Here is an 18,684-nt window from a genome sequence, read left to right as displayed (position 1 = left end):
TGTCTATTTTTTACCTAATATGCGGTGATGCCTTCATGTGCAAAGCCACGCGCCTCCAAAAGCAATATTTCTTTTATATCTGATGTTATCTCACTAAAAGGGGATCTGTCTCATTAATGATGTGGCACATTTATCACGGCGAGCTTGCATTATTTTCACTATATTACAAAAATGTGATTACAATTCCACCGCTTCTTACCCGTAAACAACTAGCGTATACGACATTTCCGACATTACCTGAAGGGAGCACACAGGAGGAGATCCGCATTCCCATGACGTCAGTTTTATCCGACGCAAATACAGCTCGTGCTTGAAGCATTGGGTCAGATACCCAAAACAAACTTGCGGTAAGACATTACCTATGTAAGGATGTTTTTCAGTGTTATGACAAGTTTTAGGTGTCATTTTAACGCCAACCAAGAGTGTACGAGAAATTAAGAGAAAACTGTGTCGTAGGAAGAAATGTGCTACGCGTTTCTTGCTTACATGTACGGCAATGTGAAAGCACGGAGCTCTAACATCATCTGTAAAATCAATTAATAACGAAAGAGGCCTGAAATAAGCCATAAGCGAATCATTAATTTAGGTTTGTGTTGGGTTTACAGTGACAGGGGTTCGCTGTTAACGAACAGATTATCTTGGGGGGGTTAAATCGTCATCACTCCGTATCAATTTTCCGCATCCGTAGTGTTCTTACTTAAGCTAGTTAGCTTCCTAGCAATAGCTAAACAATAGCATTAATTAACAAATGTCTTGTTAATAAATAATAATATATATGGTATCATTACAAATGACATATGAAATTTCATCTCAGAATGCCAGTATAGCTCCTATTTGTAACACTTATTCCCTCTTGTATTACATCTATTGCGTTAATTCTTATCAAAATGTCATATTACTGTTTTTTATATATCCAAGGATACACCGAAATCTACGAAGAACTACGACTTTAGACCTTGTATAGATCCTTACCATCTTCTGGTGAATTCGGCATTCATCGGTCATCAACTAATCACATTAAAACCTAAAAGTGATTAGCTCACTTTCCTGCTGTAACCACTGCGTATAATTTGTTAACCCAGGTTAAGGTTGTAAAGGAGTTGAATTATATAGTATTGAAAGAATAGAAAAAAGATGATAAACTATGTCCAGAGCACTACCTGAGGTTTATTATTGGTGAAGATCCATCAGGTTCTCCTTCTCGCACTTCCTAAACTACAACTACAGATACCAGAAGACATAGACCACTCCTGGAAATCTACATAATGTATACACCAAGGATTATGAAGTAAATGTAATGTCCCTAATATGATCAAACAATAGGAAACATTACCTATTTGCACATGAGTATCCTTACAGGGTCTTTTGTTTGAAAATGTCATAATTGAGTTGTGTGTTGTGAGATTTTAGGGGAAGGAGGTTCTCTGTGAGTTAAATGCATCATACAGATTTTTTTTAAATGTACCAAGTTACATATAAATGTAGGTATGTAGGAGAACTGACACTGGAAGATATTTATGTTATTGATATTCATATCAAAGGAGGATGAAGTGGATATCTGGCTGGCTGCTGCTCCTGTCCATCTCTGTCGAGGTCTGGTCAGTGCCTATAGATCGCAATGCAGCCCAGCAGGTCCCTAAAGAGGAAGTGCAGGAAGAGAACATGGTAATGTCTCATTATTGTGTAATTTGTTTTTTCTTCTACCTCGTGATCTGTTTTTATGACAAGAGACTTGTTGTGGATAACTTCTCCTTACAAAATAGGACACTGGCCTGTACTACGACCGGTACCTGAGAGAGGTAATTGAGGTTTTAGAGACAGACCCGCACTTCAGAGAGAAACTGCAGACAGCAAACACAGAGGACATTAAGGTTGGTTTCCACCTCTGTGTCTGTTTCACGTTCTTCCTTCTCAGTCAGTAGGCTTCCCTGTGTACTGTTTACATTCTAGCAGCTGGCGTTGTGTCCAAACTGTTTAAACTCACCTGGATTTCTCATGTTTGCCGTCAGAACGGGCGTCTCAGTAAAGAGCTGGACCTGGTCAGTCATCATGTCAGAACTCGCTTGGATGAGCTGAAGCGTCAGGAGGTTTCTCGTCTCAGGATGCTGCTAAAGGCCAAACTGGACAGCACCAACACACAGAGTAAGTGGGATTGCTTTGATCCACATCACTGAAAAGTTTGCAGTTAACTGTATACTAAAGTTCTTATTAGTAATATATATAGAACCAAATGGTAGCCCAGTATGTGATTGGTTATTCACATATGATCCATACAGGTCTTCAGATGGACCATGCCTCCCTTCTGAAGCAGTTTGAACATCTGGATCCGCACAATCAAAACACCTTTGAGGCCAAAGATCTCGAGCTTCTAATTTCAACGGTAAGTTGCTGCAGCAAAAAATGAAGAAGAATTTTAGGAGTTTTTAAATAAATTTTTGTCCATTTGTTTCACAAAGTGTGACAGATCTCGAGAATCATAACAACACTGATCAGACTGTCTATTTTGTGCTATACCTCACCTATTTTTAAAAAAAATTATTATTGACAGCAATAGTAGCGGCAATAATATCTTTTATCTCTCTGACTTTTCATCTAGGCCACTAAGGACCTGGAGAACTATGACGCAGAGAGACACGAGGAGTTCAAGCGCTACGAGATGCTGAAGGAGCACGAGAGGCGGGAGTACCTGAAGAGCCTGGATCAGGAGAAGAGAGAAAAAGAGGAGAAGAGAATGCAGGAGCTGAAGGAGAAACACCGCCAGCATCCTAAAGTTAATGCTCCGGTGGGTGACTGATACATCCGTGTTCATTTTTATCAGAAACCATTAGAAATGACTCAGGTTTTCAGTCTGTTTTTAAAAAATATTTTTCCCACTCAGGGTAGCGTTGATCAGCTGCGGGAAGTTTGGGAGGAGACAGATGGACTGGATCCTCAGGAGTTCAACCCCAAGACCTTTTTTAAACTGCATGGTGGGTGACAGCAACTCGCTTTTAGCCATTCTCTTTTTTTCATGTTAATGGGTTATATGTTTTTTTTAAAAACAAAGAAGGAAGGGTTCTCATTTATTCTCTGTTTCATTTAGATACAAATGAAGACGGCGTTTTGGATGAGCAGGAACTGGAGGCTCTCTTTACAAAGGAGGTATACAATCCTGCTTACATCCACATCATGACTGCTTCATTTAAACTTTGGTTTAGATTTAGATTTAGTTTTATCCTGAGACTGCTTAAACTCCTGGTTTGATTTCTATTTCTTTCAAAATCCAGCTCTTCTCTGTGTTCCTAAGCTCCTGCGGGCTTTTTTACAAGCTGACAGCAGACATATGCACAGCATCAGAGTAGCGGCTAACATCTGTTTATTTCCCTCCTCCAGCTGGAGAAGGTCTACGACCCAAAGAATGAGGAAGACGATATGATGGAGATGGAGGAAGAAAGGCTGAGGATGAGGGAGCATGTCATGAAAAATGTAAATTGTTAATTATTTATCTCATCATTTCCCACCTTTATTGGGTTTTTCTTTAACTGATGCAGCCAACCTTCCTGTGTTAAAAGGTGGATACAAACAAAGACCGGCTCGTCAGCCTGGAGGAATTCCTCAAGTCCACAGAGAAGAAAGAGTTCAGTAATCCCAAAGAGTGGGAGGTAAGGAGCTTAGAGGTGGTCTGAAGGTTGGGGAAGTGGGTGGATGCTTTGCACGGGGTGTGTGGTTCAAGTTCCCAGGATGAGCCTGGAAAGTGTGGGTAGTGAAGATGAACAGGTAATGAGTCTCTCACAAGTTCACCCAATGAAAAGTCTTTGACGTACTTTTTATTTTTTAGTTCCTGTTTACCAATGGACATTTGGAAAATCAGACTGGGTTTGACAGTGGTGTTCTTTTCAATAATGAGATAATGCATCTTCAACTAATTTCATCGACTGGAGATAAGATTGTAAAGGTCTCTGCCTTACCTAGGCAAGGTATTACGTTCCTTTGGTGTGTTTTTTTTTGGGGGGGGGGGTCCCCATAGGAATCACAAAATCACACTTAATCTGACCCCTCACCTAGAACTAATTTGTCTAGGGAGGCTTTGGTTCAATCTGGCCTTCCATGGCTAGGGTGAGAATTGATATCTCCAGCTCTGAGCCCATGTTTCTCTACCATAAGTGGGTGGAGTATCCACTGCAGGTTAGGGCAGAGTTTTTGGATGAATTGGAATTCTCAGAGTCTTTTTCACCAGTGTTTTCACAGTGCGGAGCAGGAGATTGAGATACAGATTGGTCCAGCATTTGTTGTGATGTAGACGCTGTATTAGTCCGATGTGGTAAAGAGAGAACTGAGCATGAAAGCACAACTGTTGGATCTCCAGTCAATCTACATTCCTATCCTCACCTATGGCTCCAAGGTAGTGACTAAAAAATAAGCTAAAGGTTAAAAGCATTACAAGTAAGCTTATGCATAGGGTGGGAATCTTGGCCATCTGGGAGGCAACTCCTTCATGTCTAAAGGAGCCTGTTGAGGTGCTTGAGGCATCTAAACAGGATGGATCCTGTAAGGCTCCTAAGTGAGGTGCTGGCGTTGGACATGTGCTACCAGTAGGAGGCTCTGTGGCAGACACTGAACATGATGGAGAGGTTATAGGCCCCAGCTGGTTTGGAAACATCTCGATGTCCCTCCCTGGGAAAAGGGAGGTCTTTTTTGTTTTCTTTTTTAAATGGATGGATGTGTGTGTTACCTGCATCCCGCTGTTGTCCCTGCAGACTCTGGAAAACAAGCCAGTGTATACAGAGGAAGAGCTCCTGCGATTTGAGGCTGAACTCAGGGACAAGGAGGAAGAGCTGAAGAGGAGGGCTGAGACTCTGCATCAGGAGCAGGAGCTGCTGAGGGAGAGAGGCAAAGCCTTGGAGGCCCAGAGGAGAGAGTACCAGCAGGTAACGATCCTAGCCTGGCGGTCATTTTCTCACATCATCTGAAACTTAAAAAATAGTTAATTATTTTTTTCTTTTTTTAAATGGCAGGCTGTATTAGAAATGTCTCAGCGACAGAAAGAACAGCAGGCAGTGGATGGGCAGCCTCCTGCGGGTCCTAATGGAGAACCACAGTTTCAGCCACAGACACAGAAACCTGAAGATAAAGGTAAACTGACTGTGACATATCCAGCATTGTTGTTACATTCTTTGGCTTGTGTTTTAATTCATTTATTTTTTTCATATTTCTCCCACAGAGGCAAAAGCTCCAGCTGAGCCCGAAGCTGAAGCCCAAAATAATCTGCCTGCAGAACCCCCACAGAATCTGCCTTTGCACACCTAATGTGCTCAGGCAGCTTACACACACACACACACACACACACACACACACACACACACACCTAAACATACGCACATGTGGTTTGATTTACCCTGACACAGATATCCAGATGGGTTCTGCAAAATGCATTATGTGATCTGTGTGCATAGGTTCAGACAGACCGGCTTGTTTATTGTGACATACTGAGTGTACTGAGTGTTCATGTCTGTGGTCTACATTAGATTAAAGATATCAAAGCACACGGTATTAGTACATGTATTCTCAGAAATCTTCAGTTTCAGTGAAGCTGTCAGTCCTGCAGAATCGCATGTGTAAAATCACAAACGTTGCCGAATAAAATCTTAATTTAAAAGTATTTTGAGGAGCACTGTGTGGGTTTTTTTTGTTGTTGTTGTTGTTGTTTTGCAAAACTGAATCACACGGCTTTAGACATGATCGATTGTCTTTATTTTTTAAACTAGAATTCACCCAAGGACAACGCCAAATTTATTGTTTAGCCAAGACAGGAGGAAGATTTTCAAAGTTTGTTATTTATATAACAAAATTTGCAACTTTACATGCCAAGGTCAAGAATTTCCAGAGAGTAATGCAACACTTCGCTTTGTGGATAAGGAGGAAAACTGAAGAGAAATATTCGCTTGTTTCCGAAATTCAGTTTTTCTCAGAAAGATCTGAAAAAGGTCTTTTTGTTTGAGCCATTTATTAATGTCAAATATGCAAGGACAGTTTAACGAAGAAACAGTCAGCAGGTATTTTACACTCTTGAACTATTGTGGAAAGAGAATAACAGTAAGTAAAAAGAGCCCATGCTTAGATAAACTGGTCCAGGTTTTTTGGGAGGTGCTGCAGGAACCACATTCTTTGGTAGAAGTGTAAATTAATAAAAAAAAAAAACTATAACAATCCAACTACTGAGGGTTTTTTTTTCAACATTTCCAGGTTTTAACACAATAATATTTGGTTATTATAAAGCCCCATAAAATAAAAATAAAAAATATATATAAAAATAAATATCCATTCACACTTCCGGTGCAGGGGGAGCGCTTCCTGATAGCTGAAACCCGTAATGAATACGTGAATCATGCCTCGCAAATACGAGCTTTCGGAAGCTTTACGATCGCAAATTGTTGATCTGCACAAAGCTGGAAAAGGTTATAAAAAAATCGCACGCACTTTGGATGTTCATCGCAACACAGTTAGGGACATTGTGCTTAAATGGAAGCGATTCAGTACTGTGGCTACTCTGCCGAGAAGTGGGCGCCCTAGAAAGTCGTCTGCAAAGACAAAGATCAGCGAGGTAACCCTTAATTACTCTGCAAACAGCAAATCAAGCAGCCATGTGTGCAAAACTAGACGCCTGCTGCATCCAGACGGGCTTCTTAGCTCTGAACCCTGATGAAAACAAATATGGAAGTTATTATTTAGCGGCCAGTGGCCACATTGGAGCATCAGCGGTCATGCCAAAGCGCATCAGTTGTATTTCAGTTCAGACTTAGACTAGGCTTTTTTTTTTCTTTAGAAGGTGTTTTAAACCATTTGTGGATAATATCTCTCACTGTGGTTCGCTGATGTCCCAAAGCCTAAGAAATGGCTTTGTAATCCTTTCCAGGTCGGTGGATGTTAGTCAGGTTCTATTTAACTGATTTCTGTAATTAAATAGGAGTGTGGCTACTGAAATTGAACTCAGCTTTCCAAAAAATGTGATTACTCACAGTTAAGTCATCATTTAACAAGGGAGGAAATTGCTTTTCCACATAGGGTCAGGTAGGTTTGGATAGATTATTCCCTTAATAAATTTTTAAAACGTATTTAAAAAGCTGCACTTTTTATTTACGCGGGTTAAATTTGTCTAATATTAAAATTACTTTGATGATATGAAACATGTAAGTGTAACAAATCAGGAAGCAGAAAAAGAAAAACTTTTTCATGGTACCATATATTGGTCCAGCTCACAGTATGTGAGATCAAGTGACACCCCCCCCTCTTGCATCACAAAACATTCTCATCTCCATTAATAAAAGTATTTTTGTCATTTTTCATATTTACATTTTCTAACCGCTAAAATGTCTTTTTAGAGAGTGTGAATATATAATATACTAATCTGAATGTCATTTCAGTTTATTTCTTTAAAATTAAAAAGGAATTTTAATGAAATTTGCTACAAATGTTAATTATTTAATTTTGGCAATTCATTCCCTGCAATTTACCCCAAAGATTCACACAATATTGTTGAGTAACTCTTGTGAAATGCACTCAAAGAGGTAAAGAGACGAACAGGATATAACATGGGTGACATCCCACCAGTGAATACTTGCCCCACCTACCTATTCCAGTCCACACCAATAAGAGCATGTTACTTTTCCACTCCCCAAAAATCCAGAATTTAATTTTTATTTGTATAAAATTAATTTGGTAATGGGTTAACTTAAAGAAATGTTAATCACTCTACTGAAATCCATGACAGTTTGATCTCTGAAGTGTAGCCACAGATTAATGTTTACCATATGACTTGATGCATCTTTTTCTGTCTCTTAGGTTGGTCATGGCTCTAGTGAGCCAAAAGACAGAGAAGAAGATTTGCATCACAAAAAGGTAAATTTTATTAATTCAAGGATTGATGAACTTTAGAAGGAAAAATAGAAAGACGAAATGTGCGTTTTCCATGGGGAAAACTAAGAATAGAAAAACATATCTGATCTAAAATTGGCTCCAGTCTCTCTCAGACTGGTCTCTTTGTGCAGTCCAACTGGTCTGCCTTTCAGACTAATACTACTAGGAGTGGAACTAACTCCAGCCAAATTTAAATTTTCAACTTTTTTTATATACACTCACTGCACTAGAAAAATAAAGCCTTTCCAGAAAACTGCAGTACCTCAAATGGTCACTTATGGTTGGCTTAAAAACTGAGCTATACATATAGACTGTTAATGAAGGATGGACTTAACCACACACAATATCGCCATGGTTATGTGGCTAACTTTGTAGCCTCATTATTGGTATTTTGGCCACAGAAATGTTGGTTTTTCAGCGCCAGACCATATGGTAAAAAAACAGTTTTTTGTACCATGATGCTGGACATTTTAAGATGACACTCTGTTGGTTTTAACGCATTTTTGAAGCCAGTTTCAAGTGACCACTTGAGGAACTGCAGTTTTTGGCACTTCTGTGTTGGTTTTGATTTTTAGCCCTGCAGATTGGTTCATCTCCATGGAGCCCCATGCTCTCCATTGTTAGTTTTCTATTCACAACAACTGTACTGGTGATCTGCGGTTTACTGCTCTTTGTAAACTGAATTCAACCACTTAATTCAGCCAGATGTGAGCAGATGTTTTTTGAGTTGTCCAGGCTGATCTCCGTCGTCTACACTGACAGACTTGTAGTCAAGACCGCCTAAACCAAGACTAAGACAATACCAAGACCAGAGGGTATCGAGACCAAGACAAGACCAAGACAAAGAAAGACCAAGTCAAGACCAAGGCTACATAAAAGTGGTCTCGAGACCAAGACCGGTCTCAAGACATCCAACTCTGCTGACAGTATACTGTTTATGCTGTCTTTATACTAGACAGTAAATGTAAAATTTAGAGTGACTTCTGATTTAAAACAATGAGGGCTTACATGTAAGCTTTAAATTTAAATGAACTTCTTTAAAGTTTGTAATATAATGGTGTTACTTTTAGTGCTTGACTGAGGTTTTAGGTATTTATTTTGGAGTCATGTATCTCTCGGCATATGAAGGTAAAAGTGTGCTTGAGCGAGAGGATACTTGTGTTTTTTTCTTCTGGCTCACATCTATATTCTGTCTCTTTCTCTGTAGCAGCGAGGAAAGGCTACTGCTGTTTCATCTAATGACGAGACTACAGAACAAGACGTTAGTGTTTATGTATTTTTTTTTAATTGTTTAAATATTTGTTTACAATATCTGATTTTTAAAGTAATCTAATAATACCTATCATTCTATATATTTCTCTTTTAACCAGAGAGACTTTAACACTACCCACAAGGATGGAGAGATCATACATTCTGACTCACCTGATTCTGAAGCAACAGATGAAGAGAATATGGTGTGTTAGCTACTGTATATATACATATATATATATATATATATATATATTTATAAATGATATACAATAAATTATCACATGAAGATGTTTGTAGCTCATCACTTCAGCTCATCACTTCCTGTCTCCTAGGCTGGACCGTCAGATATCAGAGGAGGAAGTTCAGACCATAAAATGGTAAAGCATCTTCAGTTTGAGCATTGTTTGGAAAGAGAAGAAACCCTCATTCTGTTTACTTTTTAAAATCCAGTCGATTAGTCGACATAGAAAACTGAAAAATACCATGTCAATATTATTAACATGCCTGATCTAAATTTGGCCACATTTACATTCAAATTGACCTCTCTAGTCCTTTTAGGAAGGAACCAAAAATAGCAGATAGCATGGTTTCAAGTGCAGGTCCTCATTCTGTTTTCCTGTTAAATTTTTAGAGAGATAACACCATCTGCAATGATGGCAACACAGATTCCTACTCATCTGATGAAGATGAAGATGAAGACCCTATGGTATGTGAAGCAACAACAAGTAAAAATGATATTAAGCATATCAAAATGATGACATCAAGATGCTCATCGGCCATCCTTTTCTGACTCGTAGGCCAGTCGTCTGTCAGCTGGAATAGCAGAGAGCAGAGGAGGAAATCCGGACCATGAAATGGTAAATATGCGCATGCAGAAATAATTACTGTGTATCCACACAGTCATATTACACCCATAAAAGACCTAGATACCTGCTAATCTAAATAAAAGATCAATACAATACTAGAAATTCACTCAGTAGAACTGATGCACAGTTAAAAAGTTTAAAAATACAGCAAACCATCCAAATAATTAATTTATAGAAGGAACCCAGACCACAAACGCAATCAAGACGCCCAACTTAGTGACTCTGGCTGTGGTAGCACACCTGTCAGTCAATCACACCCTGAAGCCTTAATAAAATCCAAACAGTAAAAATAAAAACAACCCTCATCATAAAATAGTTATGAAGCAGTACATTAGCCATAGAGAGGGAAACATTTTTGTACCAGGCTGTAAACATGATACAGTGGCACCCCGACTTACGAAATTAATTTGTTCCCGAGGGTCTTTCATAAGTCGAAAATTTTCGTAAGTCGAAGCACCCATCGCGCCTTTTGAGTGAACGATAGGCTAGTCAAGTCAAGTCAAGTCATCTTTATGACTTGACTTGACGGCCAAAGTGCTGAACAGAGGGATAATATAATAAAAGAATTAAAATAGAAAGAAAACATTTTAAAAAAGAATTGTAAGACATGTAAGAATATATAGCATATAATGTACATGCAAATATGCACATACATATACAAAAACTGTACGCATTCACACACAAGCACACGTATATACACATACAACACCATCCAATAAAATAATAGACCAAATAGACAGAATAAAAAGGATATCAAGGAGATCCGAAAGCTATAGGCTAATTGCTAACTGCAACAACAATACGTTGTTCAAGTGGAACAGCGAAGCGCAAGTACGAAAGCCAAGGGGTTGTCACATGATTCAGAAGGCATTCTGGGCTCAGCCAATCAGAGCCAGCGGATTTCATTACACGGGCATTTTGCCGTAACACGGGCAGAAATATTGCCATTAAGTGCCTTCGTAACTTGAATTTTTTGTTAAATGGGGTATTCGTAAGTCGGGGTTCCACTGTAATTTAAGATAAGAAAACAGATAAGATAACCTTTATTATTCCCACACATGGGAAATTTGTTGTGGGAAACTTCTGGACATATTAACATGGAAGTCTGTGGGGATTGACTCTTTTTTTGTGAATCTAGCCTCAAGTGGCCATTGGAAGAAGTACAGTTTTTGACACTTGTTTTTAAAAATCCTGGTACGTGGTATAGATCCCCATAATTTCATTAACCTTCAACCGATATCTAACCTCGCTTTTATTTCTAAAATTCCTCTCAGCTTCCCACACACCTCAGTACCAATAATCTCTATGAACAATTCCAGTTTGGTTTTCTTTCCACTTCACAGCACAGAAACAGACTAACAGTGCTAACAGACCTCTCTGCATCGAATCATATCTGTTATTAATCTCTGTCTCTCTTCCACAGCATGTCTTTCATCCTGTTTTCCTTCTTTCACCCCAACCGGTCGCAGCAGATGGCCGCCCCTCCCTGAGCCTGGTTCTGCCGGAGGTTTCTTCCTGTTAAAGGGAGTTTTTCCTTCCCACTGTCGCCAAAGTGCTTGCTCATAGGGGTCATATGATTGTTGGGTTTTTCTCTGTATTTATTATTGTGCTATCTACTGTACAATATAAAGCGCCTTGAGGCGACTTTTGTTGTGATTTGGCGCTATATAAATAAAATTGAATTGAATTGAATTGAAACAGCATTATTAAAAATCACCAATGACCTTTTGATGGCAGCTGATTCCGCTTCTGTCACTATACTCATCCTTCTTGATCTGTGTTTGGCCTTTGATACGATTTCTTACACTATCCTTCTAAAAGACTTGCATCCATCAGCATTAGTCATACCCGCCTTCTCTGGTTCACCTCATATCTCTCGGATCACACTCAGTTCATTCAACTTAAATTTCACTCTTCAAGTTCCTTTTCTGTTTCTGCTGGTGTGCCCCAGGGTTCGGTATTGGGGCCTCTTTTATTTATTATGTTCATGCTTTCACTAAGTCACATATTTCGGAAATGCAATATTAACTTTCACTGTTACGTGGATGACACTCAGCTGTATATTTCTTCCTAGTCCAATTTCACCCTTCCACCCATCTCCCTTTGTGACTCCCTTATGGTTAAATCATGGTTCTCCTCCAGTTTTCAAAAGCTCAATAATAATAAAACTGAGGTTCTACTCATCGGCACAGCTCCGTCTACCAAATCCCACAAGTTTTCACGTAATATTGACAACTCCTCCATCCTTCCCTCCCCTCAGGTAACAAGTTTGGGTGTCATCCTCATCAGCGCCTTGTCATTTCGGTCTCATATCAATCACATCACCCGGTCCGCTTACTTTCACTTACGCAACATCAATTGTCTCCATCCTTTCCTCACCCCACATGCTGCCTGTATCCTTGCCCATAGCCTTGTCACTTGTCAGATTGATAACTGTAATCCTCTTTTCTTTGTGAAGGGACTTGTTAGGGAGATCAAACTCCCAACTCCTCCAGAATTCTGCCGCCCGCACCATAACTTGCACACCCTCCAGAGAGCACATCACTCCTGTTATTCAACAGCTTCACTGCCTGCCTGTAGTTTCTAAAATCTCTTTCAAAATATTGCTTCTGACTTTCAAATGTATCCATAACCTGGCCCCACCCTACTAGTGTGATTTACTCCACATTGCTACTCCTTCTTGTTCTCTTAGGTCTTCGTTCAGCATTCACGTTATTGTTCCCTCTCCCTATCTCACCACTATGGGGAACAAAGCTCTCAGGCGCTCTGCTCCAGATATTAGGAAAACTGGATCTCTTCCCTTATTCAAGTCAAAACTCAAAACCCATCCACCCACCCACCAATGAGGAAACTCATTTTGGCCACTTGTATTCGTAACCTTTCCAGTCATAACATAAATCTCTTGATTGTAATTAATGGGTGGAATTCAGATAAACTCTCAAAGCAAAAGCTTTACCTTTCTGCTCAGGTATGTCTTCACCACAACATCCTGCATAATGCCCATATTACTGCTGATGGAGCGGCACTTCGGGAGTCGACTGCACGTGTTCTGCCATCTGATTACTTGTGAATAAGATCCCAGCATACTTGAACTCACTCATCTTGGGCAGTCTTTCCCCCAACCCAGAGCATTATACCATTTTCCAGCAGAGAACTGTGGCCTTAGATTTGGAGGTCCTGACTCTCATCCTCGGCATTTCAGATGTGGCAGCAGACTGCTACAGTGCATGTTGAAAGTCATGCTCCATAAAGTTAATTGAACCAAATCATCTGTAAGAAATGTGGATTTTAAGTCCTATGGGATTATCCCTCCAAGAGGGTCTTGTACCCCCTATTGATACTCAATCAGCCACGGTTTCGGGTGAACCCATAGTGAAACCTAGCCCAGCCCTATCATGTGATTTATGTGAACGTTGAACACAGCTTGGATTTAGAGGTTAGGAGTTGGTGTTCTTTACACTGCCCTAGTCGTGGTTAGCTGTTCCTCCCTGCACATACAAGGCCTGAACCAAGGCCTGCTTTCCTTTTCAGAGAAGACTTCCTTGAGTCCAGCAGAAACACCACCTCTATTGCTACCCTGACCTCATCCCACAGCCAAGATTTTGCTTCTGCAATAGAAGCCTCAGCCCTCTTGACACTTCAATACACAAACGTTTCTTCAGGAGACCCCTGGATCAAACCAGGCCCAGAAAGCCTCCTCCTTGAGCCTCATTGCCTTGCTGATCTCCATTGTCTGCCATTGGGTCCTTAGGTGACCAACATGGCAGGCACCAATATCCTTATGACCACAGCTCCAGCTGTGCCCCCCAACCCAGAGGGATTTTAATGCAAGACCAATCCTTCTAGACATAAGGGTTAAAGATTCTATGGACAGGGCCTCCACCAGACGTTCACAGTTCAGCACAGTTTGAGTTTGCGTTTACTAGGTCTGCCAAACACTCTTCCACACTGTCTGATCCAACCATGTAGTGATATGGTGGCAGCTGTGGTCCTCACTTAACCCAGATGTCCAAGGCATAGGGACTCCGATCAGATGTTGATAATGAACCACCTAATGTTCGCACATGGTCAACCTATGTCTTGCATAGAAGTACAATAACAAAACACTCTTCCGTTGAAATAGGGAGTCCCAAGGCATTTTTCCCTTTCCCACTGCTGTCAACAACAGTCAGAGCCTTGCACAAGTCTCATACTCACATGAAGGTGACACTCGCATTGTTTGGGAAAAACTCAAAAATGATAGTGCTCTGCAGAGAGTTTTTGAGTATCCCCACATCTGCCCACTGCCTCCTACCATGGACCGTTTCAGAAAAGGAAAGACTCCAAGCCTTCTCCATTAGTTTGGCTCCAGGACACTTGCTATGTTTGAAGGTGATCCCAACCATATCTAATCAGTACTGTTCTACCACCTGCATTAGCTAAGGTTCCTTCCCTACCAGTGAAGTGAAATTGCACATCCCAAAAACCAGTCTGTGATGAAGGAGTAAACATATTCAGGAAACCAAATTTGACCAAACTTGATTTAAGTTTGAAGTTATGAATTATTAGGCACATGGGTACTTGAAGGGTACTGACACAGGCAGCTGTAACCACTAAGTTCCTACTAGGCTTCACCTCTTGAACCTCAGCCATTTAGGATACATCCTAAGCAAACATTGGTAACTTCTCTGTTACAATATTATATAGTAGTATTTTTAGTAGTGCTGTTAGCGTTAATCTCGTTAAAATGACGTTAACGTCATAACCGCATTAACGCGGCAAATCTCCATTAGTGCGGATCACCCTATGTGTGGGGCTGCACAGTGCACAGATTTTGGATCAACTTTTAATCAATTATTTAATTAATACTTGATACACTGAATTATTTTGGAGACTGTATGTGTAGTTGAAGAGGAGCTTAAATTTAAGCGTAAGCAGGGTTAGCGTTTTCTCGTGCACCTTAACTTAATATACCTGCTTATATCTCCTTCTCTTTTATGTTATAGCACCAAGGAGCGACCAACTCTGCTTCATCTGATGATGAAACAACAGAAGAAGATCCAACAGTTAGTATTTTTCATTTCTTATTTTTTTATATATGGAAATGATGACATTTTGGTTCATTTCTACTACATTTAGCTTTTAAAGCATATTTCTGGCCTGTCATGTGTTACTAGGAGCAGTTTTTCTGTGGAGAGAAGAAGATATATGCTGGTTCCTCAGTCACAATGGGAGCCCTCCTCCTGCTCCTCCTGGCGTTCATTGTGAAGCACGGCTTGTCAAAAGCAGCAGCCAGAGATCTCCTGCACCTCCTAAACTTGGTGGTACCCGGATGTGTTCCAAAGTCGCTTCGCTTTTTAAAAAAGCATTCGACTGATTACAATGGAAAGACAGAGATTCACTTTTATTGCCCCAGGTGTACAAACTACCTTGGTGTGGATCCCGGTAATGAGTGTAGCGTGTGCCAGCAGAGCTTGAACAGAAAATATCTGATCTTGAAGGCTTACTACTTCCTTGTAATGCCGCTAGAAATTCAGCTAAGAAACCTCCTTGCACGCGTCCACCCAAGCTTGGGAAGCATTTCACGAGGATGATTCCTTTTCTGATGTCCACACTGGAAATGAATACAAGAGTGAAAGACAAGATGGCAGTATTACACTCACCTTCAACTGCGATGGCTCGCCCGTCTTCAGCTCCTCAAAATACTCCATCTGGCCCATCCTGTGTACCATCAATGAACTACCGTACGTGGAACGGTGCAAAAACGTTCTGTTGCACACTTTATGGTTTGGCAGAGGAAAACCACAAGTTCAGAGTTTTTTGACTCCGTTCATTAATGAGCTTCAGAAACTGTCTACTGTAGGGGTCTGTTGGAGAGATGAGATCGGCTCGGAGCATCACACCACGGTAACAGTTAAAATATGCACATGTGATGCGATAGCAAGAGCAATGGTGCAGAACTTTGAGCCGTTTAACAAAGAATTTGGTTGTGGTTTTTGCTACCACAAAGGTGAGATGGTTATAAAGGGCAGGGCTTTTACCAGAGTTTACCCGATACAGATGGACGGCTGTGATCTGAGACACATGCCTGAAACAGTGCAACATGCTGAGTTAGTGATGGGAAATAGTTATGACCAGAGTCAAATGGGGGTTAAAGGTCCAAGTCTCCTGTTTCTTTTGCCGTCATTTGACATTATCAAAGGCTTTGTTCCAGATTACATGCACTGTTTTTGTCTGGGCGTTGTCCGTCAGTTTGTCAATCTGTGGTTCGACCCGCTTTATGCCAGCAAGGACTTCCATTTGACAGATAAGCATTTAAACGATCTGGACAGAGCCTTGTGTGAGATCCAGCCACCAAATGAAATCAGCCAAAGTCCCAGGAGCCTCAGTGAGAGGATGCATTGAAAGCTTGTGAGTGGAGAGCATTTGCTCTCCTCTATTCTCCTGTAATACTGAGGAATGTTTTACCAGCAGTGTACTACAAGCACTGGATGCTTCTTCCTTGTGCCCTTCACGTCCTCCTCTCCCACTTTGCCACTCAGGATGAGCTCAACTGTGCAGAGTTGTGTCTGGTTCAGTTTGTAGCACAGATACCGTCTCTCTATGGACTCGAGCATTGTTCGTACGACTGCCATTTGTTGACGCATCTTACAGAAGGTGTCCGGAACTGGGGGCTTTGTGGGGCCAATTCAGTGTTTGTTTTTCAAGACATGAACAGCAGACTGTTGCAGATGTACTCTGGTACGCAGTCAGTTTCATTACAGATTTTCAAGAATTTCTTTTCATATGAGAAAATAATAAGACAAGGAAGTGCTACCCTTCAGGACGCCAGCACAGAAATCAAAGACTTCTTCTGTTCCATGACAAGTTGTGATCGTTTTACAAAGTCATTAAATTACATTGGAGAAGATTTAGTGACTCTGGGAAGTGGCTCTCAGAGAGTTTTGACACCAAGAGAAATTGCAGCATTGCAGAAGAATGAAACACTCTCGTGGTGCCAGCCACATCGTGACAGTGTAACCGAATATAAGCGTTGTGTTTATAAGAACATACTGGTTACTAGTTTGGAGTGCAGTGGCACATTAAAAAGAAACAATTCAGTAATAGAGACGAGCAGTTGCTTTGCCGTGGTGGAGTCCTTGGTCGTTGTACCGAAACCCTGCAGCTGTGAAGGAAGCCCCGGCTGCTCCTGCAGAGAGCTGGTCTTTTTCTGCAAGCAGCTGCAGCGACTAACCAGACAGCCAACTATCCACAACACACAGATCAACACAAACATCGCCAAATTTCTTGTAAAAGTGAGGAACTCAAATGAACTGTGTGCAATAACATGCCAGGACATTGTTTCTAAATGTTTCATGATTGAACACGTGGGTCAGTTATATGTCATGAGAATGCCTGTGATTGAGACACATTAAAAGTCTGTCATTTATGATTTATGTCAGACCTCTCTGAGCTTGGGTTGGGAATGTTGGAAATGTTCCAACCAACCATCATCACTTTGACAACCCCTGATTAAATCAGATAACTCAAATAACAAAACATGCTGTCCATTTTCCAACAAGTGATACGTCCAACACAACCCTACCGTGGGCAGTACCGAAACATGCAATAAGCACAACTTCTGTATTGCATTACTTTATGCTCTTATTGCAGCAGCGGGACAAAGTGCTATTTTATTATTATCTTTCAGTTGTGCAGTGTTCTTGTTGTACATTAAAGTGCACCTGTACATATGTTTTGTATGTAGCAGAAACTACCAGTGAAGGTCCTTCAATTTTGTGTTTGCTTTGTATTCAACATCAAATTGTTAATATCAGCTTTGATTAAAAACTTGAATCTTTGAAAAATTGCCTTAAGTTTCAGAACATCTTTGTTTGTTTTTCTCATTTGGCTTTAATGACAGACGCACTCATGCTTTATGGATTCCGTAAGTCTTTAAAATCACCATCATTATCGTTGTCATTAGATGGATCTGCACTGGTCCATGGGGAGTTGGGGCTATTTCCCCTTGGACTAATGTAGAATGTGACTTCTTTCTACAATCATAGGGGTCACCTCCCTGGAACCCAAAACACCATATTTTGGAAAGTTCAGAATATCAGAGTACAACCCATGTAAAGAAGTTGTAGATTGATCTCAAGAGAGCCATTCACTGAGAGAGTTTGAGAATCAAGGTGTACCAAAGCAGTTCGGGCAAATCTGTAGCTGAATTAAAACAATTCTGCAAAGAAAGGTGGGCCAGAATTCCTCCACAACAAAGTGACAGACTCATTGCCGGTTATCAAAAACACTTTATTGCAGGTCTTAAAAGTATGCAAAACCAGTTATTAGCTTTAGGGAGTAATTACTTTTTCATACAGGGCCAGGCAGGTTTGGATAGTTGTTTTTTTTTACCTTGCCTTATTGTCATATTGTGTTTGTCTTGTGACTAAGATGAATGTGACATGTATGACCAGTTGAGTCATTCCACAGGGTGTTTTTCCACTGTGTAGCACGTTTGCATCCTGTGTATAACACACTGTGGTTTCTCCATGTTTACAAGGATTAAGGATTAAAACAAAGTCATGTCCCACTACTGTTTCCTATTCACTTTTCAGCTCATTTATTATAGAAAAAAATGTATGAGGTTCCATGAAAAACTTGACATTTTTAATTATTCCTTTAAACGACATCGAACAGAGACTACAGGTCAATA

General features: G+C 40.5%; 2 protein-coding genes across 2 annotated transcripts; both read left to right on the top strand.

Moving 5' to 3' along the window:
* The first annotated feature begins 243 nt into the window (after positions 1-243).
* Positions 244-5,638, top strand: nucb1 (nucleobindin 1). Its single transcript, XM_031750925.2, has 13 exons — positions 244-347; positions 1,542-1,665; positions 1,764-1,871; positions 2,010-2,142; positions 2,277-2,380; positions 2,597-2,782; positions 2,879-2,969; positions 3,083-3,141; positions 3,373-3,465; positions 3,552-3,641; positions 4,737-4,907; positions 4,995-5,112; positions 5,201-5,638. The coding sequence occupies exons 2-13, from the start codon at positions 1,546-1,548 to the stop codon at positions 5,284-5,286; spliced, it is 1,359 nt and encodes a 452-aa protein (XP_031606785.1). The 5' UTR covers positions 244-347; positions 1,542-1,545; the 3' UTR covers positions 5,287-5,638.
* Positions 5,639-6,324: 686 nt separating this feature from the next.
* On the top strand, positions 6,325-15,583 carry LOC120439832. The gene is made up of 9 exons (XM_039611090.1): positions 6,325-6,580; positions 7,819-7,875; positions 9,101-9,154; positions 9,264-9,347; positions 9,477-9,521; positions 9,776-9,850; positions 9,942-10,001; positions 14,996-15,055; positions 15,167-15,583. The coding sequence occupies exons 1-9, from the start codon at positions 6,365-6,367 to the stop codon at positions 15,581-15,583; spliced, it is 1,068 nt and encodes a 355-aa protein (XP_039467024.1). The 5' UTR covers positions 6,325-6,364.
* The last annotated feature ends 3,101 nt before the right edge of the window (positions 15,584-18,684 follow it).

This window comes from Oreochromis aureus, linkage group 4, assembly GCF_013358895.1.
Source record: "Oreochromis aureus strain Israel breed Guangdong linkage group 4, ZZ_aureus, whole genome shotgun sequence".
Taxonomy (NCBI): Eukaryota; Metazoa; Chordata; class Actinopteri; order Cichliformes; family Cichlidae; genus Oreochromis; species Oreochromis aureus.
Note: the sequence above shows the minus strand (reverse complement) of the source record. Positions and strands in the feature narration are given on the sequence as shown.

Excerpts from the sequence above, each read along its gene's own strand:
- nucb1 (XM_031750925.2), top strand. The coding sequence starts at position 1,546 with ATGAAGTGGATATCTGGCTGGCTGCTGCTCCTGTCCATCTCTGTCGAG. Across the intron at positions 1,666-1,763 it reads AAGTGCAGGAAGAGAACATG|GACACTGGCCTGTACTACGA; the intron begins GTAATGTCTCAT and ends CTTACAAAATAG. Across the intron at positions 3,466-3,551 it reads GGGAGCATGTCATGAAAAAT|GTGGATACAAACAAAGACCG; the intron begins GTAAATTGTTAA and ends CTGTGTTAAAAG.
- LOC120439832 (XM_039611090.1), top strand. The coding sequence starts at position 6,365 with ATGCCTCGCAAATACGAGCTTTCGGAAGCTTTACGATCGCAAATTGTT. Across the intron at positions 9,522-9,775 it reads GAAGTTCAGACCATAAAATG|AGAGATAACACCATCTGCAA; the intron begins GTAAAGCATCTT and ends TTAAATTTTTAG. Across the intron at positions 9,851-9,941 it reads ATGAAGATGAAGACCCTATG|GCCAGTCGTCTGTCAGCTGG; the intron begins GTATGTGAAGCA and ends TCTGACTCGTAG.